Source organism: Cervus canadensis, chromosome 5, assembly GCF_019320065.1.
Source record: "Cervus canadensis isolate Bull #8, Minnesota chromosome 5, ASM1932006v1, whole genome shotgun sequence".
NCBI classification, from domain to species: Eukaryota; Metazoa; Chordata; class Mammalia; order Artiodactyla; family Cervidae; genus Cervus; species Cervus canadensis.
This window is the reverse complement of record NC_057390.1, coordinates 13,068,171-13,095,645: the sequence shown is the minus strand read 5'-3', so window position 1 is coordinate 13,095,645 and position 27,475 is coordinate 13,068,171. Positions and strand designations below refer to the sequence as shown.

Sequence of the window (27,475 nt, the reverse complement as noted above, 5' to 3'; positions counted from 1 at the left end):
GCGCCGGGGGCGCGAGGGGCGGGGAGGCGCGGGCTTGGCCGGCCCAGGCTGGCCAGGCGGTGGCGAAGGCGGCGGTGGCGGCCGGCATGGGCGATGGGGGCGCTGAGCGCGACCGCGGCCCCGCACGCCGGGAGTCGCGGAGCGGGCGCGGCGGGGACGGCGGCGGAGCAGAAGACTCGAGCGCTGATGCGGGCGGCCGCAGCCCCAGGGAGATTGCCGGGACTTCCGACTCCAGCCCTGCGGGCTCCAGGGAGAGCGGCGCCGACAGCGACGGGCAGCCGGGGCTCGGCGAGGCAGACCACTGCCGCCGCATCCTGGTGCGAGGTAAGGGGACGGCTCGAAGCCCTGGCCCACTGAACTCCCCTCCCTTCCCTCTCCGGGGCCTCCGACCTTCCTGCAGCCTCCACCTCCCAAGTCCTATATTCATTCAGACGATCGTCGTCCAGTCATTCATTCAGCAAACATTATTTTGAGCGTCCATTGTGTGCTGGACATTGAGCTGAGTGCAGGGGACAAAGCGGCGAGCGGTACGTGAGAGATTCCCGTTTCAGTGCCTTGAGATGCTCAGCTCTCTAGTCTCACCCGCGCGGGTTACCGTGGCGGGGGGCGAGATGAGAGTGCGGGGATGCGGAGAGCCGAGTCCCCGCCCCGCGGCCCTCGCGGCGGGTGCGGAGAAAAGCGTCACGAGCGCTCCGCGGGGTCAGGGCGAGGAGGGACCAGCGCCCGGAACCGCGGGAGGAGAAGGCCCGGGCTCCGCTCAGCTGCCGGGCGCCTCCCCGCTCCCTGCCCAGCCCCGCTTCCCGGTCCCGGCCTCGCAGGCGCACGGGCTGCTCCCGGGAGACGGCACCGGAACGCAGAGGGCGGCGTGCGCCGCGCTCGTCGGCCGGGGCTTCGCTCTCGCGGTTCCCACTTCCTCGCGGCGCCTGGGCCCAGCCGGCTCTCGGCGCGGCCTTCTCACGGCCTGGCTTCTCGCGTCTCTCCGATTCTCCCTCGCCCTTCGCCCTCCTCTCTTCTTTCCCGGCCATTTCCATCCGCCGAGCTTGCCTTCCCCGCCTTCCCTCCCTGCAAGAGTCCGAGTGCCCGGCTCTGCCTGGCTTCCTCGCTGAGAGGCTGCGGCTTCCCCGGCCCCCAAAGCCAGCCTCACGCCCAGCTCTAGGCTCGCCTTTCGCCGGATCCCGGCCTCGCCCAGCAAGACAGGAGAAGAAAGGGGATTCCGAGGTCTTGCCTTAAGCCCGTCCCTAGGCCGCGGCGAAGCCCGAGGTCTGTTTCCCCCACCATCCCAGAGTCCCGGACTGGGAGACCCAGCGGAAAGAGGCCACTCGAGGGTAGCGGCTGTCCCCGGTTCCTCCCGCTGCCTTTTTCTTGCCCTTTCTTTTTGATCGCTTCTCTTGAGAGCCTGAAGGCCTAGAAGGAAATCAGCCGGAGCTCATTTCCTTTGCCACCGCCTAGGGAAGGGAAACCAGCTCCAGGACCCCCCGAGTTTGATCCGGGCTGGGCTGTGTGTGAGCTACCCACACACAGACTGAGACACCTTGGCCTGGTCGCTCAAGGCCTCCCCACAGCTGCTGAGTCTGGGTGACTCTGGGAATGGGGCTAAAGGCACAGCGTGGAGGCAGCCCAGTGTGAAGTTGCTTGATGACCATCCCGGACACAGACTCGGGGACCCTGGTCTTCAGGAAACACAGGAAGCTCCAAGCCAGGTAGAGTCACTCCGTGCCAGTCAGGGGCAGGCTTTGGGGGTCAAAGGAGGTGGTCCCCAACCAACAGGTGTGTGGACCTCTTGGGCACTTGGGATTAAATTAGATCCATTCCGTAGACTGTGGGGTGTCCTGTGTACAAGGCATTAGCAGCCAGTTTGGAATTCCGTTAAGGAAATCTGCAAGGCTTCCAGAAACAGAGAAATCAGCCTCCTAAGCCCACATTCCCAGATTAAGGACACTCACCACCTCACACTTCATCTGTGGGTTTTTCGTTTCCTTCTGCCTGAACAGTTGTAGTTTTGTACCCGCCTACCATCCCTGCTGCTCTAACTCCGTGCAGATGGAATAGATTTTGTGTCCGCATGCAATGACAGATAACTCCCAGGTGTTGACTCTTGCAAGGTAGGATCAAAAATGATGCCCTCCAAGAGACCACACACTCCAGGAGCAATCATGGACCCCTGCTGGATGTGGGGCAGCTAGTGTGCACCGTCAGCTGTACTTTCCCGAATTCATGGAGGCAATACAGCAGCGCCACTGCGCTTAGACAACAGAATGGAGAGAGAGTACAGAGGAGGTATTTATTCACTTAAATAAAAGGTAAATGCAGGGCCCGCGTAAATCTCTCTGTCCTTTTCCATTTAGCGACAAGGAGGTTATTACAGGCCTCAGATACCAGGGACGTCATTTACCGCTAATCCCTCCTAGCCAGAGTCACCTGCGTCACTCCGGGCCCCACTGGGCCCATGGCGGAGGCCCAGCACTGGTGAAAGGAAGTCTACAGCACCCTGGTCCCCCGCCCAATGCGCCCTTGACCTCCAAGGATCTATCCTCCCAAAGTACCCATGGAGGAAACCACACAGTGGGGGAGAGTAGGCGGTTAGTGTGTCCGCTGTTAAGTTGCTGGCGGGGTGAAGGTTCTGGGAAAGAGCCCCACTCTCTGAGTCTTTTTTTCTGCCTCCTTCCCTTGCTCCCTTGAGGGCTCCACCCCAAGGTAGCAGACCTGTTGAGGGAGTCCCAAGACGCAGAGGAATAAGAGAAAGGCCTGGTGCTGGAATTACGTGAAGCCGATTTGGAATACAAGGCTTATAGCCCTTTGAACTTGAGCTAGTTTCTTTGCCTCTCTGTGACCCAGTTTCCTCATCTGAACGAAGAAAGCATAGCTCTTCCCTTGAGTGCCTGTGCTCAGGGCCAGAGATGTTGTCTATAAAACTGCAAACAAGCAGCAGGATCTCCATAAATATTCTGTGGAACGAGAAGGGTAGGAGCTCCAAGGAGACTAAAACTGCTTCAGGCCGTGGGCCTCCTCCCTCAGAGGCCTCCCCCACCGCAACCCCTGGCCCCAGAGGCTGTGTGAGCGTTCGGAGGTGAGCAGCCAAGGGGACCGGGACTGGATGATGGAAGGAGACCCAGTGCCACCTTGCAGACACACAGTGCGGCCTTCCCCAATCCCCTTCGAGGAACCCTCACACAGCCAATCACAGAAGTTTCCCTGCCCCTGCAAAATGTGGGTCAGGGAGCCAGGGAGGCCGACCTGCCATAGCCCCTGCCTCAAGATGGAGGCCGCTTCACGCCACACAGGGGCACAAGCAAGGCTCCGCGATAACAGGGGTGTGCACGCAACAGGCACCCCAGACACTCCACTGAGGACACAGCTAGGCTTCCACAGGGGCATTTGGAAAAGACAAGCCGTGGGCAGGAAGCAGGTGGAAAGAAAGCTGCAGCTCCAAGTTCGCTGCGGTCTGAGTGGGACTGCCTTTTCGGTGGAGCCGGGATCCCTTCAGTCAAAAGAGGGGGGACAAGTCTCACCCCAAACTCCCAAACCTCACAATCCATGCTCTGATCTGCACACCCAGATGCACTTAGGTGATTCTCAAATGGACTCAGAGTCAATTCAGCTTCTGGACAGATCCGGGAATGGCGGTCCACCAGCCTCACCCACCCAGCAGATGTTATGAACAATGGCTAGCGCTGATCCCAGTGCACACAAAGCGTCCCTCTGACCTGCCAGTCTCAAAACCCCAGTCGGGCCTCCTCAACTCTGCACTGCCACCTGGGCCTGAGTCTACAGAGTTCAGAGGCGACCCCAGTGCACTCCCGCACCTTGAGAACTGTGACATCCTGGGCCTGACTCAGCACCCCTCTGTCTGGTAACAGGCGGACCGGAAAACTGCAGGAATCCTCGGACTGAGTGAATGACTGCTCCCCTCACCCCTGCAGCACCAACACCCACTAGCAGAAATGCTTTCGCCTGGGATCCCGATGGATGTGCCCAGGGCCTCTGGCTATGGCTGAACAATTCCTTCTGTGGATGTGAGTTTGGAGCAAGGGGTGATTGAATTTAGCGGGGTCTAGCCCCCTGAGAATTGAGGGCAGTACTGGACCCGCGCTGCAGAAATGTATTGGTGGAAATAGCACAATGGCATACACCAGGCAGAGCCTTGGATGCTGCGGACATGTTTGAGGATGCTGGGCAAGGGGCCAAGCCTTTTGGGGGGCTTGAGCTAGTAGCAACCCAGGGAACAGTCAAACGCCTTCTGCAGCCGCGTCTGGGCTCAGCGTTGAACGGCATCACCTATTTTCCAGTTGGATTTACAGCAGTCCCAATACCCAGGATGACTCGAACTGGACCTAGCGTCCTCAACCCCCACCCAAGTCATGGCAACTCCACGAGGGCACACCTGCCACCACCACCCCCCACCGTCCTAGATGGGGTGTCCTGGCAATGGAGTCGGTGACCCAGAGTATTTATTGGAAGGAGCCGCTGGATTGCAAGGCCCTGTGTCTGGGCCCTCCGAGCACCAGACTTTGGGACTGGAGCCTCAACATGTCTGTTAAGAGATAACCGGACCATACCTCCCAGGCAGTGGTTGAAAGCTTTAAATGATTCATGCAGGGGATTGTGCTTTGGGGATTTGGGTTTTGGTTTTGGTTTTATTTGGGGAGTTCGTGGGGAGTATTAGGTTTCTTTTTTATTTTCCTAGGATTGTTTTCGTTTTATGTTTGTTATGTTTTTCCTTTTGCTTTGTTTTTGGTGGAAGGACCCACATTCTCACGGTGGGTCTAGGTGTACCCTATCATTTTGGGTCTTTATTTTTTATCTGATATCCATGCTTCCACCCCACCCCCAAGACGCACATACCCCCAGAAGCAGACCTGCAGACAAATGCGTCGTCGTGTTGGTGTGTCTTGCGTGCACACTTTCATTTTCTGGGAGCTGTGAAGGGCCTTCCGGGGCGCCTCCGGTTCTCAGCTAGCGCTGCCGCCCTGGCTGGTCTCTTGAACTCGGGTGCCTGTGGACCCGCCGCCAGCATCCCGCGCGCAGCAGACACGGACACGCGCGCGCGCGCGCGCCTGAAAGGTCGGAGCTTCTAGGCGGTCCCCGGGTGACCCGGCCGGGACAGTGGGTGGGTACTAGGAACTGGAGGGGAGGGAGCGGACTGCCGCAGCGTGCGTCCCTGGATCTTTGTTCGGCTGCACCAAACGCGTTGAGTCTCCGCACAAACTGCGCACCCCCTGGAGCTAGACAGGGCTTCTAAGGCTCGTGTTGGCTCGACGCCATTTCTTCAATTACCCCGACTCAAGTCTGGGGCCGAAGTAACCAACCCAAGCTCCCTCTCAGTTCGCTCTTTGATTTGTATTTTAAATGGGCGGCGAGGTGGGGGACGGTATAGGAAGCATATGAATTTTGTCTTTACTTCCTGTGTGCTTAGTATAAACTAAAGATCGGCCTGACCCTCCTCGGAAAGTCGGTAGCGGGTTACCGGCAGTACATCCCGCGGAGTTGCGTACCCCAGTGTGAAAACCTCTGATAGAGGACTCCGGGGCGAGTGGGCCGACCCAGGGGTCCCCGGGACCCGGGTGGTCTGTGCGCCTGTTTTGCCCCACTCCGTCCACATCCAGGAGGGAGGTTGGATGGTCTCGACTAGGGGTGCCAAGGTGGCAGCGGACACCGCAAAAAGGGGAGGCGGCGCCAGGACGAAATCTGGACCGCAAAGCGGAAGAGTGGGCGGACCTGGAAAAGCCAGGGCTGCGAGCGCGGCGGGGCGGGGGCGCGACTGTGAGACGCTACTGCCACCCCCGACCCCACTCACCCACGTTTTCCCATGAGCTTGCCCTTCGCTTGCTAGTTGATTGATTCCACAAACATTAACGAGTACCTACTGTGTGCCAGTGGAGGAGGAAATGGCACCCCACTCCAGTATTCTTGCCTGGAAAACCCCATGGACAGAGGAGCCTGCTGGGCCACAGTCCACGGGGCCGCAAAGAGTCGGACGCGACCGAGCGACTAAGCAACTCCGTGCCAGACCAGCACGGTGGGGCCGCTGCCGCTGACAACCAACCGAGAGACCATCTGGAAAGCGGGACATGCGAGGTTCCTGGCCCGCCGGGGCGGCGGCAGGGCCTGGGTGGCGAGGGAGCCATGTAGGAGAACAATTCAAGGAAGGAGGGTGCCAGCCGGGTCCCCTAGACACCACGCAGGGACCACGTAGGAGGTAGACACCGCACCCGCCAAACCCTATTGGTCTCCCCAGACGCATTACGCGTGCATACAGTCGGCACTCAGTAAATATCTGCCGAATGAATTAGAGGAAGCAAAACCAACCTCTGGTTTCACCAGGTAGGAGGCCTCCACGCCCCTCCCCGGGAAGAACGTCTGTCCTGCAGTCACCTCCTTATTCTTTGACGTTACAAAGGCGTTCCTAACATGAAACGGTGATGATGCCAGAGGACAGAATAATCGTTAAACTAGAAAGTTGACGGCGCCCTATTTTTGGAATTTTGTGCAATCGTCAACTTCGGGGGCCACTGAAATATAAAACCTGAAAAAGCTCAAATATGGTTCTTTTTACTCGTTCTTTGGATCCCCAGGGACACGGAGGCAGTCTGGAGGCAGGCAGAGTCTGGACGAGGAGGCCGGGCAAGAGCAGGGCCCGCAGGGCGGTAGTGAGTCTCCCGGTTCTCCGCAGTTTGCTTGGGGGAGGTTCCGCTGCAGAGCCAACCAGGGAAATATTAATAATTAGGTAAATCTGCGCCCCTTCTCCCCGTCCAATTCACAGGCCTCCGTTCCTTGGTTGGAGCTTGAAATAACGGGATAATTAAAGTTAGGTTTGTTGTGTTTTGTTTGTCCCCCCGCCCACCGCAGAGCTGCTGGCAGCCAGGGCTCGGCGGGTGGAAGACACCCAGCGAAGAACATAAGACCACGCTCACAAAATAGATGGGAACAAAACAGGTAGAGCATTTGAATTCAAAAAGCAATATGGGGGCTTCCCTGGTGGTCCAGTGGTTAATGCAGGGGTGGGGGGATACGGGTTCCATCCCTGGTGGGGTAGTTAAGATCTCACAAGCCTGTGGAAAAAACAAACCCAAACGTTTACAGAAACATTGTAACAAATTCAACAAAGACTTTTTAAATGGTCCACATGGGAAAAAAAACTAAGAAAAAAAAAAGCAATACGGTTTCAAGGTTTAAAAAAAAAAAAAGGTGGTAGGAAGCTCCCAGAAATAGCCACCGATGTGCTTCCATAGATTTCTCCCCTCTTGTATACATAAGCTGTCTTGGAACTTAACATTAAAAAAAATTTTTTTTCAACCCCCTGGGGTCTTTTCCACCCAACCATTTCACACTGTTCCCCTTCTGCACAGTATTTCCCCTCCTCCAAAGGAGGAGGAAAGCGGATTTTCGGATTTTCGTATCCTCTAGAAGGGTGTTCCTGTTGTTTTCCTCTGGTACATTGAAGTTTTGTAATTGTGAAAAAGTAAAACCAATCCAAATATCCAACAACAAGGGACTGGTTAAATAAAATTTTATTATAGCTGCATAATGTAGTACTATGCAGTTGTTAAAAATAATGAAGCACTTCTAGATGGAAAGATATTTATTGAATAAATTTTATCAAATGAAAAACAGCAATTTGCGGGAAATCTTACTTTTGTAATATATAACTTACCTATTAATTTTTTTCAGTTACTGGGGAAGTTTGAGAGCTTGAGAAATGAACTCCCAATGCCCAGGTCTTTGAGCCCTTGAGTGTTTCCTAAAGATAAATTCCTAGCAGTGGAATTGCTGCTTCAGGTCAGAGCCGCAGGCGCATAGCCCTCGACTGTCATAGTGAAGCTGGTCACTGATCTCTCCATTCAGAGCCTGCAGCCTTAATGTACGGTGATGAGATGTTGTTATTTTATGATCTTTTCATTAAAAGCGTGATTGAAAATTCATGTGGAAAAAAAAAGAGTTACACTCTAAAATTTTTTAATGTGTTTCCTTTAATTTTAAAATAGTAATTCATCTGATTCAAATATCAAAAAGTTGTTTTAAGTACACATGAGCAATCTCTTTCCCATCCTTCCCCATCCTCCAATTCCCACTGGGCTCAAAGGCAGCCATTATTTACTGCTTTCCAATATGTTATTCCAAATCATTTCTATGATTCTGTCAGCCAGTCCGTTATTTTTTCTTCCTTTTGCTTGTTATGCATATGGTCGTATCTATATATATTTTCCTGCACCTTGCTAATTTCACTTACCAGTGTATCTTAGGGTATAAAGAACTCCTGTTAGTTTTTTACAAATGCATAGTATTCCATTTCTAGAGACTGGATAGACCATAATGTATGTTATACCACCTGTGCCCTAATGGTAGACATTTAGCTTTTTTCTTATCTTCTGTTATTATATACAATGCTATATTAAATATGCTTGTTCCTTGGTCATTTCCACATGTGTGGGTCTTATCTGTCAGAGAAGTTCCTGAAAGTAGGTTATGGGGTCAAAGAGTATCTGTGTTTGTGATTTGAAAGATAATGCCCAAGGGTCCTCAATAAGATGGTACCTACGCCCCTTAGCAATGCCTGAAAGTGCTTGTATCCCCAAGTCTTGCTATCACAGTTCACACTTTTTTTCTTGATAGATGTTAAATTGTTCTTTCAGGGGAAGAAAAGTTTAGCAATTTAGACCCCCACCTTTGCCCTCTCCCCATATTAGACATTATATATCTCACACATCTTTGCTAAGAAGTTCCTCACTGGCATTTTAATTTTTATTTCTTTGATTATCAGTGAAGTTGAGCATCTTTTCATGTTTATTGGCCAGTTGCACTTCTGCTATCTATTAATTCATTTCATGTGACCATTTTAATTTTCAAATATTCCTTTCCTTATTGATTTTTAGAAATTCTGTACTGTGGACAGTGGCTCATTGCTTTCAATATATGTTGCAATTTGGGGGGTTATAAATTGTCCTTTAATTTTTTTCTGATGTCTTTTGTTTTCTGAAGTATAAAATCTTTAATTACAAAATCAATCCATGCCGTTTTATTATATCATGTAAAAGTTGCAATTTCTTCATTTCCCCCACATAATACACTTCTACTCCCAAGATGCAACCTCCCAAATTTTCCCTAGACATTGAAAAACATAAATAAGTTATAGATTGCAAGAGTGAGGGTTTTTTTTTTTGCAAACTTCTTTTCTTCATTTAATAGATACTTTTCAATCTAGAACTACCTTGTTATTTTTAACAGTTGCATAATACTATATTATGCAGATATAATAACATTTATTTAACCAGTCCCTTGTGATGGATATTTAGGATGGTTCTACTTTTTCACAATTACAAACAATACTTCAATGTTTTGTATCCTAATTTGAAGAGATTTATTAAAAAGTCTCATTTATGAGACAATATGAAAACAAGTGAGACATTTTATTATATTAAGGAATGGTTGTTAATGTTTCTAATTGTGACAGTAGTATTGTGATTGCTTTTTAAAGATACTTATAAAATGATTTATAAAAACATTTATAAAAATGTTTCTGGATGAAATTACATGGTGACTGGGATTTGCTTAAAGTTATAGGGAGATAGAAGAGCTAGGATTGTTACTGAGTTTATAATTGTTGAAGCTGGAGGATAGGTATATCACAATTCATTATATTTTCTCTTTCTCTCTCTTTTGCTCTTGTTTTGTATGTTTGAAATTTCTCATGATAAAAATTTTAAAATAATAAACATCATTTCACATATATCTGGTATGCATATAATTACAGGGGAAGTTCCTAGAAGTTAAATTTTTAAATCCGAGTATATACACTTAAAATTATGATTGATATTTCTAAACACCAAAATGTACTAATTTATACCCCTGGAGTTTGTGTATAAATATACCATTTCTCCCCCACATCCTCCCAACCTAGGATGTACTTAGTCTTTTAGAGCAAAATCTTTTCAAGTGAAAAAAAAAATCTTGTTTTATTGGTGTTTTTGATTACTAGTCAGGTTAAGTGTATTTTCATATACTTATTTTTCATGTTTATTTCCTCTTCTGTGAATTTTTCATTCATATGCATAGCCATTTCTCTATTGGCTTACTCATTGTTTTTTTATAGTTGTAAACTATGTATAGACTACATAAATATATAACATATATGTAACATATTTAAACATACAAATATACACATATTTAGTGTGTTTATATAGAAAGAAAATGATCCCCTTTTCTGTGACATATGTTGCAAACATCCCCAGATCTATTTCATTTCTTTTTTCTTCTTTTTCTTTTTCAACCTTGCTGTGAGTTGGGTTGTTGTTGTTGTTGTTTTTGACTCAAATTTTTTGGGCTTCTATGTTTTAGTTCTCAAGTAGAAAGTTCTTCTCCAGCCAAAGGTAACAATATTACATATATTACATATAATGTATATGTTATATAACTTAGAATACTCTTAAAATTTTTGTTACAAAAATTCAATATATGTTACAATTTTTGAGTTTATAATTTGTCTTTTGTTTTTCTTTCTCATGTCTTTTCATTTCTGAAGCATAAAATATTCTTTTAATTATAAAACCAATTCAAGCTGAAATGAAGTGTAAGTTGAAAACTCTTCCTTTACCCCACCCAAGGCACTTCACTCCCAAGATATACCCTCCTAGACTTGCTTTGGTAATTGAAAACATAAATATGTAAGTTATATATTACGAAAGTGGGTTTTTTTTTTTTTGCACACTGCTAAAATAGTCTGTCTGCAGACTGTGACAGTCTTTGCAACACACCAAATAGTAAAGAAATACATGAAGTAAGATGGGGGATATGTTTCCTTCCTTACCAGCTTCCACTCCACAGAGTGAACAGAAAAGAGAGGTGTCCATCCTGCCAGATTTAATTCTATATAGATATAAGCCCATGGGCACACACATACACACTTTACTTTTACCTGTTGTTCTTTATAAAACTGGGCTTGTACACATGAACTTGTTTTCATGTAGCAGTATACAGTGGACACCTATTCAGGTCAGTATATGAAGATGTACCTCATTCTTATTAATGTCTACACAACAACCAAAGGCATGACTCTATTGTGGCTTCATCAACAGTGTTGCTATTGATAAACATTCAGCTTTTCCTCTCTCCCACCCCTTCTTACAAACTGCTACAAACAGTGGCTCTTTATGAAATATACAATATTTCTCTGGTGTAGAAACCTCTGTAAAATTTCCGAAACAAAAGAACTATACATTTTTAAATTAGGTTAGGCACTGTGAAATTGTCCTTCAAGAAAAACCTTTCCTCTTTTAACCTGTATTCTCACCAATAGAGCTTGAGAAAACCTATTTTCGCTCACCTTTGCCAGTACAATTTTCCCAGTCTGATAAAGTATCTGAAAAAAAAAGTTATCTCTTTTCTATTCTAATTTTCATTTTCTCTAAGTCCCTCTGGGCGTATTTTTTCATATTTATTAGCCACTAGTATTTCTTCTTCTCTTAGTAACCCTTTCATATAATTTGTGCAGTTTCCTACTGGACTGTTTGACTTTACTCGTTAGACTATAAAGGCTGTCTGTGTACTAGACATTAAGACTGTTATGCATGTATTATTAATATTCTCCCAATCTGTCGCTTTTCTTTTAACTGTCTCTCATCCTGCAGCAGTTTTTTTCTCTAGGTACTCAAATCTGTTATTTATTTTTTAAAACTCATTAGTGTTTTTATTCCACTTCCAAAGATTTATTTATTACATCTAAAGTTTTAATCCATCTTGTATATAGTTTTGCATGCACTGTGAGATAAATGACTTTATTCCAGATGATGCACTAACTGTCCAAAAGCCAGGTCTTGAGTAATCTTGTCTTTCCTCCAACTAATTTGAACTTTCATCTTGATAATATCGCAGTTCCTCACATAGGCGTGGATTTGCTTCATAACTCGTGTGCCAGCATCACCAGTTTAGTTGCTGTAGATTTGTAGTATATTTTGCTGTGACGGTAATGCAAGAATTCTCTCCTTATTCTTGCACATTTTTTCTCAACTATTCTTCCATTTTCAATGTTTCCAGTATACTGGAGAATGAGGTTTTTTTATAAGGAATTTTCATAGTGATTACATTTCATTTGTAGATTAAGGCAGAAAGGACATTGTTACATTTAAAAATGAGTGTGTTAACAGCTTATCATGTAAAGTAACTAGCTGGGTGCTACCTTGATGAAGTCTGGGTAAGACTTTGAGGGGGTCTACTGGGAGAGGTAGTGGGAGATGGTCATTTTTGGTGCTGGAGGTCAAGCGCGTTAGCTATCTGTAATCAGGCAGGAGTCACCACCTCTCCCATGGCAAAGGATCTTTGGTGGAATTCACTCTCCCTGGTACTCCTGAGGCTCACCCCTCTTTGAGGAGACCCGAAGGACAGCAAAACTCAGCCTTCATTCCACTTAGACTCATGCATTTCACCCTAACAAGACCCTACCCACCCAGAGGCTCTGGAACTAAGCTGTCCTTCCTTCCTGATGTCCCCCACACACATAACTCCACCTAGAAAAGCAACAATTCAGGGAAGAGGGCTCTGTCAGTAGGAGGGACTAAATTTTGCTGCAGGGACAACCTCAAATCTCAGAGGTTTAACAAAGAAATATATTTCTAAATCACTTGGTAAATCCATCACAAGTGGGCAGGGGCTTGTCTTGGTACTCAGAAACCCAGGCTGATGAAGCTCCGGCTTGGCTTCTGCCTCTGGACCATCCCAGTAGAGGGAAGGGGAGGTGAGAAATCCATACCTGGCTTTTGACATGTTCCCTGAAAGTGACTGCATCCCTTCCTCTTGACTAAAACAAATCATGTGGCCATATCTGATTTCAAAGGGCAGAAAATGAATGCAGTCCTACTGTGTGCCTGGAAGGAATTGGAAACACTGGCTAGCAGCATCCTTGGTTTATCCATTAGCTTGACTTTGATGAGCGGTCTCCTCTGCTGGTCCTAGCTAAAAGAGCAAGCACAGAAGCACTGACTATTGGATGTTAGCTATTTGGAGAAAGTCAGAAACATGCCGTTGTTTTACTTTCTAGTGTTTATCATTACCTTACATATTAGATTTTTTGGTTTTGTTTATCTGCATTGGGTCTTCCTTGGGATATGTGGGCTTCTGTGGTTGCAGTACTCAGGCTTAGTTGCTCTGTGGTACAGGAGATCTTAGTTCCCCAACCAAGGATCCAGCCCACATCCCCTGCACAGGAAGGCAGGATTCTTAGCCACTGGACCACCAGGGAAGTCTCTACATATTCATTTTTTAATTTATTATCTGTCTGTCTCCCCAGTACAAGGTCTATTGGAACAGGGACCTTGTCAAATTTGCTCATTTCTATATCCTCATATGCAAGAGTACTATTTGGCACATAGTAGGCATTTATTACAGCTTTCCTGGTGACTCAAAGACAGTAAATAATCTCTCTGCAATGCAAGAGACCGGGTTCAATCCCTGAGTCAGGAAGATTCCCTGTAGAAGGGAATGGCAACCTACTGCAGTATTCTTGCCTGGAGAATCCCACAGACAGAAGAGCCTGGCAGGCTACAGTCCATGAGGTTGCGGAGTGAGACCGACTGAGCAACTAACACATGCAGGCATTTTTTTAAATTTATGTTGAATGGTTGAATATACACAGTTGTTTTATTTACATAAATGGGATAGTACTACTTACTTTCTTTCACTTAATGTCAGTTTATATGGATACTGCCTCATTCTTTTAGCTACATGGTATTTTATAAAATATGAACGGCATGAATGTATCATAATTTGTTCATCTGTGTCCCTTGCGGGGAACACTCAGGATGCTTTCACATTTTCAACATTTTGAACAATGCTGCTGCAAATATCTTTATGTATACCTTGGAGCACATGAGTCTGTGCTTAAAATAAAATTGCTGGGGCAATAATTACGTGCTTCTATAAACTTGACAAATGCAGCCTTGAAAGATTATGACAATTTATGGTCCTACCAGCAGTTAATGGGAGTGTGGAATCACCAACAGTGCATCTTTGCTTTATTAATCATCTACTAATGTCTCTCCAGTCTTATGGGAGATAAAAAATTATCCACTGTTGCTTGGACTTGCATTATCCTGATTACTATGAAGCTGTGTTCATCTTTTCACATATTTATTGGCCATTTGGATATGTTTTCTGTGAATGGCTCACAAAAATTACTTGACCATTTTTTCTATTAGACTGTTGCCCCTTTTTAAAATAATTACTCTTAATTGAATTTTATATATTCTGGATATTATTTCTCTGTCTTTTTTAAAAAAGACTTTCAATTGTGTACTTCGTATTTTATCTTGGTTTTGATGCTTTTGTCATATAAAGTTTTTAGATTTAATATAGTTGAATACATCATTTGTTTTTCCTTTACAGTCCAGGTTTGCATCTTGCTTGGAAAACTCTTCCCAAGCTTAGGAAAATAAAAATAGCTTTTCATATTTTCTTGTAATACCTTTATCATTTTACAGTCTACAATTTGCTCTCTATTCCATTTGAAGCATTATTCTTTATGGTGTGAGACATGAATTTAACCTAATTTTATTCCAAACCTGGATAATTTATGGTCCTCAATCTACTTAACTGCATTGAGAGCCTAGACATACAGAATGTTCCCTTTATCATAGACTCTGTCAGTGTATATCCATGGCTCTCATTGTATACTCCTTATTTCATTTTTTCCCAATATTCAGTAATCTGAATCCCACCATTACCATTTCTATTATATCCATGTTTCATTTATTTACTTAATATTTTAGCAAACAAGAACAAAACATGCCAAGAGATTAGACTGATGTTTTGTCACAGAAACTGACAAATCTGTGGAAAGAATATTTTATATTTTCAAATGAAATGTCTACTTTAGCTTCATGCTGAGTATGTAAAATCATAGACTTAAATTTGTTCTAGTAAACACTAAAATAGCTGCATAACTTTTGAAATGACAAAGATTTATTTATGTATCATTTTAAATCATCTTACAAACTACGAGTGAAATGCAGAGGCACTTGGGGAGCTTCTATTGTATTCTTTACACGAACAGATTTGTCAGTTTCTGTGACAAAACATCATTCTAACCTGTTTTGTTGTTGTTGTTATTAATGTCTTATTTTGAAATAGTAAGAGAATCACAAGAAGTTGCAAAAATGGTAGAAAAGCCCCATGTATCTGCAACCTAGCTTCTCACAATGGTGACATCTTATATAACTGTAATACATGATCAATGTCCAGAAATTGACATTAATTCAATATAATTAACTAGACTAGTGACCTTCCTCAGATTTCACCCATTTTTTGCATACACTTTTTTCTTAGTATATAGTACTGTGACATTTTATTACACTTACAGATCCATGTAACCACCACCGAAATCAAGATTCAGAACTGTTTTGACACCACCAAGAAGCATCATCCTGCTACCTACCCCTTTGTAGTCACAGTCCCCCTTCCCCAGCCCCTTGGCAGCACACATCTGTTTGCTTCCTCTACAACTTTGTCATTTTGATAATGTAATATAAATGGAATCATACAGTACATAATCTGAAGGACTGCCTTGGGTTTTTTCACTCAGTGTCATTTGGAGATGTATCCAAATTGTTGTGTCTATCTATAGTCATTGTTGTACCACGGTTTGTTTATCCGTTTACCCATTGAGGAACACCTGGGTTGTTCCCATTTGGGAGTTATTACAGATAAAGCTGCTGTGAATATCCCCCTGTAGGTTTGATGTGAACCTAAGATTTTATTTCTCTGAGATAAATTGCCCAGGAATGAGGTTACGGGGTTCCATGGTTAATATAGGTTTAACCTTTTAGGAAACTGCCAGGTCAGTTTCCAGAGTGGCTGCACCATTTTACATTCCCAGCAGCAATGAACGGGGCATCTAGTTTTTAGGTATCCGCACTAGCCTTTGGAACTCTCACTCTTCATTTTCGCGCCTCTGATCATTTTTCTCCTGGTTTTCACTTGTTTTCTCCTGACGGCTAGTGGGGTTGAACCTCTTTTCCTTTGCTCATTTGCACGGCCTTTGGGGCTTCCCTGGTGGCTCAGAAGGTAAAGAATCTGTCCACAATGCGGGAGACCTGGGTTTGATCCCTGCGTTGGGAAGATCCCCTGGAGAAGGAAACTGCTACCCACTTCTGTATGTGGCCTGGACAATTCCATGGACAGAGGAGCCTGGTGGGCTATAGTCCAAGGGGACGAAAAGAGTCAAACATGACTGAGCGATTTTCACTTTCACTTTTGGGATATCCGGGGACAAGTCTAAGGTGCTTGTTCCATGCTCCTGCCTCTCCTGGCCCTGTGGAGGAGGGCTGTCCTCGGCTGTTCCCTGAGGCAGGAATACCCCTCTTAGCTCCTCTCCAAGGAGGAAAGGAGGAGAAGGGCTGTATGGTTTGACATCAGAGGTCAGGAGCAGGCTCAGGGCTTCAGGTGGGCTCCAAGAGGCTCACCCGGAAGCGGATGTGAAGCTTCCGGCACCATATATGACATCCATCACCCTTTCTCCTCTTCACACCCCCCAAGATACTTTTAATAAAATCAGTGCCTTTGGAGATGGGTTCGTTGGGTGTTGTGAGGAAAGTTCTGAGCCTGATTTCACAATTGGAAACAGTAGAACCTGAGCAAAGAGGACCCAGTCACAATGGGGTCACAAACATTAACCCACTGTTGTGAAATGTAGAAAGTATTGGAGGGGGGAAGCTTGAGTTGTTCAAAAAGGCCTGATTCTACCAACCTGCCAAGAGCAAGGCTCCCATCCGTGTGCTGTGTCCTGCCCAGCACCCCGGAAAGGCCAGCCCAGTGTGGGGGGTGACAGCCTCTGGGCCATGACTGCATCCCCAGGCTCACCCTCTCCCTGAGGGTTAACTGAGAACACGAAGGTGTTTGAACCTCTGAGATCAGGGGTATGACCTGTGAGCCGAGCCAGGAGCCTATGAAGAGCCAAAGTGCACCCTGGAGTGGGACTGCCCCGTGTGATCCCGTGCTTAAGAACTCACCCTGCAATGAAGGAGACTCGGGTTCAGTCCCTGGTCGGGGAACTAAGATCCCACAACCACAGCTAAGACCCAGTGCAGCCAAATAAATAGAGTACCTCCTGGAGTGGGGAACATTAACTGGCCCTAATAGGAGGTAAGCAGAGCCAGTCTCATAAAGTATACTACAGGACTTGGAGGGAGAGATCTCAGGTTCTAAAAGTAGGTTCTGCAGTCTTATGGCTCACAAGGAGCCTCTTGACAGACAGCACCTCCCAAATGCAATTCCTTTCCTGCGTCTTCCAGGGCAATGGTGAGCCTGTCAGAAGATTCCATTTTCTACCCATGATGTCTATAATCTATCTCTTCACTATAACCTATTAACGGAATCACTAAGAATTACTAAAGGAGGGTATTCGTTAAGTAAAATGACGGTGTTTCTAGAGTTTTTTAAACACTGTCAGTATGATCTTGGGTAGGTACTTATAATGTGTTCCTCCACTTCCTCATCTCTAAAATGGGGATAATCACAATTCCAACTTCACTGAGACATAGGGAGGGTTTAAGCACTTAAAACGGTGCCTGGCCCAGAGCACGCACTGCAGAGATGTCAGCTATTATTGCTAGTGGCCAAGGCTGCTAAAGCTTCTGATCACATTGGAAACTGTGCGTGCCCTCTGGAGCGGGGTGGAGTTCCTGCAACCTTGGAGGCTTGCTCTGTTACCTGTGCTTCATCAGGGCTGCCTTGAGTTGAGAAGTTTCCCATTGACATTAATGGCAAATTACTGTTAGTTTAGCTTTATTATTATCAACAGCATGTGTTGGGGGAGGTTTGGTAAATCCCAGGTGGCACAGTGGCAAAAAATCCGCCTGCCAAGGCAGGAGACACAGGAGATGTGGGTTTGATCCCTGGGTTGGGAAGATCCCCTGGAGTAGGAATTGACACCCCACTCCAGTGTTCTTGCCTGGAGAATCCCATGGACAAAGGAGCCTGGTGGGTTATGGTCCATGGGTTCGCAAAGAGTCGGACATGACTGAGCTCACACACGCATGCACAGAATACGATGCTACATATTTCCACACTCTAATTTTTGACATAAACTTTTCTAATAACTAGATTTGAAGCCATCAGTGTGTGTGATTCAAACATGGATCATCTTTGCCCCTATACTTAAGGCTAATGTATATAGTATAATCCACCTCCCCACCCCCCACCTCCAAGAAATTTTGCTTTAGCTGAGTTCTTTAAGTGGGACTATCGCAAATGTTAGCTGCAGGTTTTTCAACCTCTCTTAAGTAGGCTTCAAAATACTGGAGATGCCCTGCATGGGTGACGTTGGTCCAGGGACCAGGAGGGTGGCCCTGCTGTCCAGGACTCAGCACACAGGGAGTGGCAGAAATTCCCCCTCTGGAAGGCACCCCAGCCGCTTGACACAGTGGCAGTGGTCCTCAGGCTCCTCCTGGGGATCCCAGCTCCACCCCACACCAGCGAGCCTCTTCAGGGACCCCAGGAGAGTCTGTGGACAGAGAGTGCACCCATGCATGCTACACACACACACACACACACACACACACACACACACACACACACACACACACACACACACACACACACACACACACACACACACACACACACAGCTTCAGACCTGGCTCTGGACATCTCCTCCAGTAAGCCTTATCTGATTGATCAAATCCAACTCTAAACCATCCTTTCCTCTGCACTTGAGGACTTGGTATTTTCTCTTTACATTTGTTTCTTATTCTGCCAAGGAAGAGAATCCTGGCTGGGGCAGAGTGAGTCCCTTCTGCCCAGGCTGGATGATAAACCTGACATTTGTACTGAGGCCCATTCACATACACAAGATACTGCATTGGGTGATTGAGGAGGCTAGGCCCAGAGAGAGTAAGCAACTTGTCAGAGGTCACACAGCCAGGCCCAGACCTGAGGAGCTTCCCATCAGATCATGCTACCTCTTTTTTTTAAATTTTTTTGTTTATTGTATTTTTGGCTGCACTGGGTCTTTGTTGCTATGTGCAGGAGGCTACTCTCTAGTTGCAGTGCTCAGGCTTTCATTGTGATGGCTTCTCTTGATCTGGGGCACAGGCTCTAGGTGGCCAGGCTTCAGTAGTTGTGGCCCACAGGCTTAGCTGCTCTGAGGCATATGGGATCTTTGTGAACCAGGGATCAAACCTGTGTCCCCCGCATTGGCAGGCAGATTCTTAACCACTGGACCATCAGGGAAGTCCCACGCAGCCTCTAATTAAGATGTTCATTGGCGGCTTACATCCTTAACTAGTGAACTAACTTGCCTCCTTTCATGACCCCTGCAGATGCCAAAGGAACCATCCGAGAAATTGTTCTGCCCAAGGGCCTGGACCTGGACCGGCCCAAACGGACCCGCACATCCTTCACGGCTGAGCAGCTCTACCGCCTGGAGATGGAGTTCCAGCGCTGCCAGTACGTGGTGGGCCGGGAGCGCACTGAGCTCGCCCGCCAGCTGAACCTCTCCGAGACGCAGGTAAAAGGGCAGGGCCAGGCCATTCCACGGCTACCCTGGCATCCAGGAGTGCCCTGGGTTATGAGGCCAGTGGGCTGCTGCCCGGAAACCCAGCTTTGGAGTTCAGACATCTATTAGGGAAAGGCTTAAAGTTACTGGTAAACCAGAGCAAATAAACACAGTGCTGACAAGAGAAAGTTGGCATTTGCCATTGGAGGTGGGGTAGTGGGGCACTTCTGGATCTATCAGGCCCTTTGGATGGAATTTGGGGAAAGGCCAGAGAGATGGGAGAGAGGGACATTCAAGATGAAGGCAGTGGCTTAAGGGGGTGTTTGTTGGTGCAGGAGGGAGCCTGCAGAAAGGCATGGGGCAGGGTTGGCTTGCTGGGAGCACAGGTTCAGGAAAGCGATGAGGCATTACAAATGTGGGTTGGGGACCTCTCATTTCCACTTTCGGGGCCTTTTCCCATCCTCCCTTCATCCCAGTGAGCCTCAGAACCTCCTGTTGGAGAGAAAACGTCTGAACTCCCCCTTCACCCAGGTAGGGCTTAGCACTTAGCAGTGGTCTGCCCGACCCAAAGGAAAGACTTTTGTAAACTGAGCACCTACTCTGTGTGAATGGAGGCATTTCAGACTGGTCGTTATTGTTCAGTCACTAAGTTGTGTCTGACTCTTTGTGACCCCATGGACTGCAGCACGCCAGCTTTCCCTGTCCTCCACGGTCTCCCAGAGTTTGCTTAGACTCATGTCCATTGAGTTGGCAATGCTATTTAACCATCTCATCTTCTGTCACCCCCTTCTCCTGCCCTCAATCTCTCCCAGCATCAGGGTCTTTTCCAATGAGTCGGCTCTTTGCATCAGGTGGCCGAAGTATTGGAGCAGTATTATTCAAACTAATAGATCTAAATAATAATGATAGTAGTAGTGGGAAATTCCCTGGGGGTCAGTGGTTAGGACTCCATACTTTCATTGCCGTGACCTGGGTTCAGTCCCTGGTCTGGGAATTAAAATCCTGTAAGGGCGTGCAATGCAGTCAACAAAAAGGTGATAGTAATAATAATAATGCTTCCCCAATATTTATTGTGCCAAGACACTGTTCCAAGTTAGTTATGTTAGTTTGCTAACCCCTACAACCCTGTGATTGTAGCAACCAGTAATATCCCATTTTACCCATCAGGAGAGGTTATGATGCCCAAGGTCATACAATGAATAAGTTCCAGAACTAGGATTTGGACAAGCAATCTGGCCCCTTTATGCTGCCTGTATACTGGGCAACCACGCTGGAGCTTGTCAAAAAAAGACTCAGAGACTCTAAGTCTAGCTACAAGTAAAGAGCTTGAGGTACCAATAAATGTATCAAAAGGGCCAAACCAGGAGGCATGAAGGGAAGAGGAGAGGAAGGAGAGAAGGAAGCAGAGAGGGAGGGGGAGGATTGGGGAGGCTCTCCTCACACCACCCTGCTGTCTTGCAAGCCGGGGCATCTCCCTCTGGCCTGTTTTCCTCCAGCCGCCCCTGTAGAGTCCCAAACAGCCCAGCAGATGGCCTGGGGCAGCTGGGCCCTCCTTCTAGCTGAGCTCAGCTGGGCTGGACAGCCAGGCTTTGTCCAGGAGGCCTGCAGTGGCCAGGCGGGGCAGAGCGTGTAGAGGGAGCCAGGGAGAACCCCTCAGACCAGGGTCTGAGGTGTAGGCACAGGGTCCCTCCTCCTGTTTGGCCTAATTTCCCTTTGTCTCACGTAGTTTACCCCCCCAACTCCCCCCTCTGAAACATTCTTCGCAAGGGCACCTCAGGTGCCCAGGCCAACAACTCCTCAGTCCTCATCCTTCCCTGCCCTGCCAGTACAGGCCACCTTTATCTGTTCTTTAAGGTCAAAGCCAAGTCCCTTCTCTTCCAGGAAGCCTTCCCTGAGGCTTCTTGACCTCACTGCAAGACCTGTTCCACATGGCTTGACCTGTAAAGTGTGGTGTGTATGTGGGTGGGTGTGTGTGGGGGCGATGGTGGGCACCAACCCGTGTGCATTTCCCCAAAACAAGAATGTATTTGAAGGGCACATCTGCTCTTCAGGCCTCCTTGGGGAGCCCAGCACACAACTGGGTACACAGTGGACCCTCAAAGAACCCTCAACTGACTGGTTACAACTTACCAGCCTCCTTCCCCTTCCCCTGGCCCTGGAGCTTGGCAGACAATATACAGCATTACTAACGCTGAGAGTTTCCTGTGTGCCAGGCATTGTTCTAAGTGCTAGACATGTTCTGACTCGTTTGGTCCTCACCACCAGCTCGTAGAACAGGTGTGAGGTTTTTCTTCTGACACTATGTGGTGTGTTCCCACACCAGCAGCAGCCAGTTCTCCAATACCAGCTGGGTGTCCAACAATACAACTCAATTCAGTTCTGACCTCAACTCCTGGAGGTAACACCCACGCCATAGGTTATGACCAGCTATACAAGGCAGGTTCCCACACCCTCTCCTTAGGTTTGATAATTTGCTAGAATGACTCACAGAACTCAGGAAAACTCTTTACACTGTATTTACTTCTACAAATGCATTTATTATATAGGATGCATGCATACATGCTGTGCTAGGTCATGTCCGACTCCTTGTGACCGCTTGGACTGTAGCCCAGCAGGCTCTTCTGTCCATTGGGATTATTCAGGCAAGAGTACTAGAGTGGATTGCCACTTCCTGCTCCAAGGGATCTTCCCAACCCGGGGATGGAACCCCCGTCTCTTGCATCTCCTGCATTGGCTAGGTGGATTCGTTACCCACTGAGCCATCAGAGAAACCCCATTATAAAGGATACAACTCAGAAATAGGCGTATAGAAGAGATGCATAGAACCAGATACAGAGGGGAGAGTTCACGGAGGAAACGTCATTGTTCAAGAGTCTTTATAACCCAGTCTCCAGACCCATTATGCTTCCTGGAGGGAAGGGAATGAAAGTTCCAACCCTCTAATTACAGGTTTGGTCTTTCTGCGACCAACCCCCATTCTAAAACTAGGGGTCCACCCTGCGTCACCTCATTAGCATAAACTCAGGTGTGCTCAGAGGGGGCTGGTTATGAACAACAAGGAGCTCTGGACCAAGACCCAGGGACAAAAGCTAAGTGTACTTTTTTTTAGTACAACAGAATGGCTCCTTATTATTTTTATATTAAAGAGAAGGAAACAGAGGCACACAGAAATTAAATACCATGCTCAAAATGTAAAGCAGGCACATTCATTAGCTCATCTAATCTTAATAAAAAGTTAGCTTTCAGGACTTCCCTGGTGGTCCAATGGTTAAGACGCCAAGCTTCCAATGTAGGGGGCGTGGGTTTGATCCCTGCTCAGGGAACTAAGTTCCCATAGGTCACACGACGCAGTCAAAACACTGAAAAAAAAAAAAGATGACTTTATGAGTAATATTATTCCCATTTCACAAAGTTGAACTCAGAGAGACTAATTAACTTGCCAAGTTTACATGGCTAGAATTTTGTGGAGTTCTCAGCATATTCACCTGTGCATATGCATGCGTGCTTAGTCACTAGGTCGTTTCCAACTGTTTGTGCCCCCGTGGACTATAGCCTGCCAGGCTCCTCTGTCCATGGGATTTTCCTGGCAAGAATACTGGAGCAGGTTGCCGTTTCCTCCTCCAGGGGATCTTCCCTACTAGGCATTAAAGCCGAGTCTCCTAGGTCTCCTGCATTGGCAGGTGGATTCTTTACCACTGGGAAGATATATTCACCCGTACTTTTGGGCAAATATATCATTGACTGCCTGCTGCGTACCCGGAGCTGTTCCAGGAAGGCCCTCCCCTCCCTGTTACACCCAGGACAGGACAGGACAGGACAGGAGCCCCTGGAAAGCTCCCCTCCTGGTGGGTCGCACCTCGTTACTGCCGCTCCCTTTGTACCTACTTGCCCTGTGTTTGTGGGCAGTGGTCAGCCTCTCTCCTGCTCCATCCTCAGGGTCCAGAGGGAAGGAACCGTGACCTCTGAGTCTGTCCTCCCCCTCCAGGTCAGAGGAAGGAACAGGGAAGGTGAGCAGTACACCTCCCACGGAGTGTGGGCCCCAAGGATTTCCTGTTTGATCTCTGCCAAAACCCAGGTGTATTTGTCCTTATCTTAAAGATGAGAACTGAAACTCAGGGGTCCCTGGGGGTGGTGCCTGGCCGAGAACCCAGAAGGCTTCCCAGCAGGGGAAAGGATTACAGGGACACACAGAGCCACGTCCCCAAGGATCTGGCAGGACCTCTTCCTGGAGCAATCAAGTTTCAGTGTGACTAACAGTCACATCTTTCAGCCAGACTTGGCCGAGTCATCCTTCCTCCTTGACTGCCCTTCATTGATATCAGCTTCAAATGTCACCTCTTTAGAGGGGCCGTGTTTGCCACCCCACTGATAAGACACTGCCTCCCTGACTCTCCCCTCCTTATTGTGCCCCCTTTCTCTCCACCGGGGTCCCCAAAGTGCCAATCCACAGCTGTTGTCTGTGCATACCAAGTTAATACAGAAATGGAGAGTACATGTTTAGAAATATACAGGGCAGTTTTTCTAACAATTCACTTTAATTGTATTTTACGAAAGTATTGGTCCACAAAGATTGGAAACATTAAAAAGTGACTCCTCACCACGAATCCTTTGAGAGATGCCGCTCAAAGCACTTACCGACACGGCGTCAAAGCCACCGACAGCCACACCTATTCGCTTGTATTTGTTGTTTATCATCTGTCTGCCCCGATACCCTGCCCACCCTACACGGCGAGGATCCTGCCGCCTAGAACAGTGCCTGGCACATGTTCTGTGCGTGCTAAGTAGCTTCAGTCCTGTCCAACTCTTTGCAACCCCATGGACCATGGTCCACCAGGCTTCTCTGTCCATGGGATTCTCCAGGCAAGAATACTGGAGTGGGCTGCCATGCCCTCCTCCAGGGGATCTTTCCAACCCAGGGATTGGATGCTCAGTCCACATCTGCTGAATGCATGAGCAAGTGAGTGAATGCAGGAATCAACCTCAGGTAGATCCCCTAGCTCCTGGTCACTTTCATTTATCGAAAAGCAATCCAATCCTGTTGAAAACACCCAACTCATATGTATTTCAGATCTTTTCTTCTTCCCCCTCCTCCACTCAGAGCAGGAGGGACATGCAGGGGAAGAGCCCTCTAGAAAGCCTCTAGAAAGGAGGGGGGAGTGTGGTACCCCTCCCCCACAGTGACCACCAGGGTCAGGAGGGCAGGGAGGGTGGCACCTTCTGGCCTGAGGAGCCTCATGGCCAGAGGCCTTGGCTGGAGGGTCGGTTGCTCCCACAGGGGGCCTGGTAGGCATCGCCCCAAGCAGCCTCAGCTCTGCCCTCATTCTCTCCTGGGCCAGCCTCCCGGCCCTGCTCCTCCTCCCCACCTCTCCTTCCCCCCTTCTGTCCTCCCTGCTGTCCTCCCTTCTGTCCTCCCAAGCTGGAGGAAACCGGTGGGTCTCCCCCATGCTTCTCTTTCCCAGCCCTCCACTCCATGGTCCCCGGCTGGCACACTGCTCAGCCAACTGCCAGCCTTCCGGCACCTCCCAGCCAGAGCAAGGGAGCTTAGGTCCTGGGGACGTGGACCTGGGTGCTGCAGCAGTTGACAGGGTTGCCAACTGGGGAGCAACTGTCGGTCCCTCCTCCTCAGACACTTCAGGACTCCCAACCTGCATCCTTGGGGGAGCACCCTGTCCTTCCCCAGAGAGGGGAGAAAATCCCATCACCGTGAGGGGCCCGCAGAACTGACCACTGAGCTCGCCTGCCTCCCAGCCTTCCTTTCCTTCTATGGGGGGGGGGGGTTGGAATGCTGGGAATGCTGGGTGCCAGGTGCCTGGTGCTGGTAGAGGGCAACTTCTCATCTCATCAGCCTTGAGAACGGTCTCTGCTCTTTGGTGGCTCCATTTAGGATGTGGGGTACTTGGCACCTCTCTATCCCCAGTTTGGGGAATGTGGCCATTGGAGGTGTCCCGCACCATCCTGACACGTCCTCTTATAGTGGGTGTCATATTGAGAGGTGCTTTATAGGTGATGGGGTGGGAGGGGGATGCCGAGAGGTTCAAATAGGGGGATGGCCAGATGGGCTAGGGAGCCCCCTTCAGAGATGGGCTAGGGGTCGGGGGGAGGTGAGACAGGAGGAAGTGGGGGTGGCTAAGAGTGAAAGGCGTGTAGGCCAAGAGGGGGACCTCATCTGTGCCTCCCCCCATCCAGGAGTCAGGGTAGCAGTGGGTTTGGGGGGCCAGGGTCTCTTGTTCCCCTAGCCAGGCTGCTGGCGGGAAGATTCTGACGACAGTCTGACTGCTCTTCTTCCCTCTCTCACTGCACCCCCGCTCCCCCCTACTCCCTGTCCCCTCGCCCTCGCGGACTCCCCTCCCCTCGCTCTGCCCCAAGGTGAAGGTCTGGTTCCAGAACCGCCGCACCAAGCAGAAGAAAGACCAGAGCAGAGACCTGGAGAAGCGGGCGTCCTCCTCGGCGTCCAAGGCCTTCGCCACCTCCAACATCCTGCGGCTGCTGGAACACGGCCGGCTGCTGTCCATGCCCAGGGCCCCCAGCCTCCTGGCGCTGACCCCCGGCCCACCAGGCCTGCCTGCCGGCCACAGGGGCACCTCCTTGGGGGACCCCAGGAACTCCTCCCCACACCTCAACCCGCTGACCTCGGCCTCGGCCTCGCCCCCACTGCCGCCCCCTCCGCCAGCGCTCTGCTTTTCCACCACCCCGCTCCTGGACCTGCCTGCTGGCTACGAACTGGGCTCCTCGGCCTTCGAGCCCTACAGCCGGCTGGATCGGAGAGTGGGCAGCCCCGGCGGCGGTAGCAAGAAGGCCAACGCTTAAGTCTCGACCCCCCGCGTGACACTGAGTCCCCAAACACAGCACCACCCCTGCCTCCTGGGCCCAGAGGCAGAAGGGGCAGCCGCCCGCCCTGCCCCGTCCACCCCCAGCTCAGAGACTCTCCAGTGGCCGGCGCTGGTCCGCAGCGGGTGTGTGTGTGAGTGCAGTGTGTGTGTGTCTCACTGAAATAAAAGGAAAACAATGACAAGAAGGGAAATCGAGTCCCCACAGCACGCCACTGCCTCCGTCCCCTCTCTTGCCCCTCCAGGGGAGGGAATCAGGCTACTGGTCTCCCTGACAGGCATGTTCACAGCCGGGGAATCTGGTACCCACCTGACTCCTGCTCCCAATTCAAGCTCCCACCCAGGTGTTTCACCTCCCATGGTAGCACCATCCATGCCTTTTTTGGTACATGTTGCCCTTTGCAAGCTTCTCTTTCAAACGTGTACTCTAGAGGTGGAATGTCAAGTCCTTGGGGAGGGTGATCAGTGAAAGATCAGACGAGGATCCAGAAAGCCAGAGAGAGGGCATCACAGGTAAACCCAGGCAGGATCCCACATGCTTTAGAGGACCCATGCATCACAAACACCCCAACTTGAAGCACTTCAAACTTTTTTTCTTGCTTAAATAAGACACTTTTGTTTAACCTTTTAAATTTTGCAGTAATTGTAGACTTACAAGGAGTTGCAAAGATAGTCCAGAGAAATCTAGGTACCCTACACCCAGTTTCTCCCAGTGGTTGCATCTTCCATTCCTGCAGAATAGTATCAAAACTGGGAAATTGACATTGATTGTGTGTGTGTGTAGTTCCATGTCACTTTATCTGTGTAAGATTTGTGAAACTACCACCACAAATATGATATAGAGCTGTTGACCACCTCAGAGATCTACCCCGGTGCTGCCCGTCAAAGTCACACCCACCCCCCACCCCAACCCAAGAGAGTTCTTTGAAAGACTAGGAAGTATGAGAGGGACCAGGAACCTGAAATGCATTCCCCAGTCCTAGGATGCAGGGTGAGATGTTGCCTCTGAGGAAGAAAAGGCAAGCAAGCACAGTCAGCTCCAGTCTCTCTGGGAAGTGTATTTGGTTTCAGGTTGAGTGCCCTGAGTCACCCAGACAGGGATGCTGGGAGACTGGGAGTCCTAGCTGTGCTTCCCCATTCCCACGGTGGGGCAGTGTAGTTTGGGAAGGTG

General features: G+C 48.5%; 1 protein-coding gene across 1 annotated transcript; it reads left to right on the top strand.

The window, feature by feature from the left end:
- On the top strand, positions 1 to 26,502 carry VAX2 (ventral anterior homeobox 2). The gene is made up of 3 exons (XM_043470430.1): positions 1 to 324; positions 19,302 to 19,489; positions 25,844 to 26,502. Exons 1-3 carry the CDS (start codon positions 87 to 89, stop codon positions 26,282 to 26,284), a joined length of 867 nt encoding a protein of 288 aa, XP_043326365.1. The 5' UTR covers positions 1 to 86; the 3' UTR covers positions 26,285 to 26,502.
- The last annotated feature ends 973 nt before the right edge of the window (positions 26,503 to 27,475 follow it).

Excerpts from the sequence above, each read along its gene's own strand:
- VAX2 (XM_043470430.1), top strand. The coding sequence starts at position 87 with ATGGGCGATGGGGGCGCTGAGCGCGACCGCGGCCCCGCACGCCGGGAG. Across the intron at positions 325-19,301 it reads CCGCCGCATCCTGGTGCGAG|ATGCCAAAGGAACCATCCGA; the intron begins GTAAGGGGACGG and ends TGACCCCTGCAG. Across the intron at positions 19,490-25,843 it reads TGAACCTCTCCGAGACGCAG|GTGAAGGTCTGGTTCCAGAA; the intron begins GTAAAAGGGCAG and ends CTCTGCCCCAAG.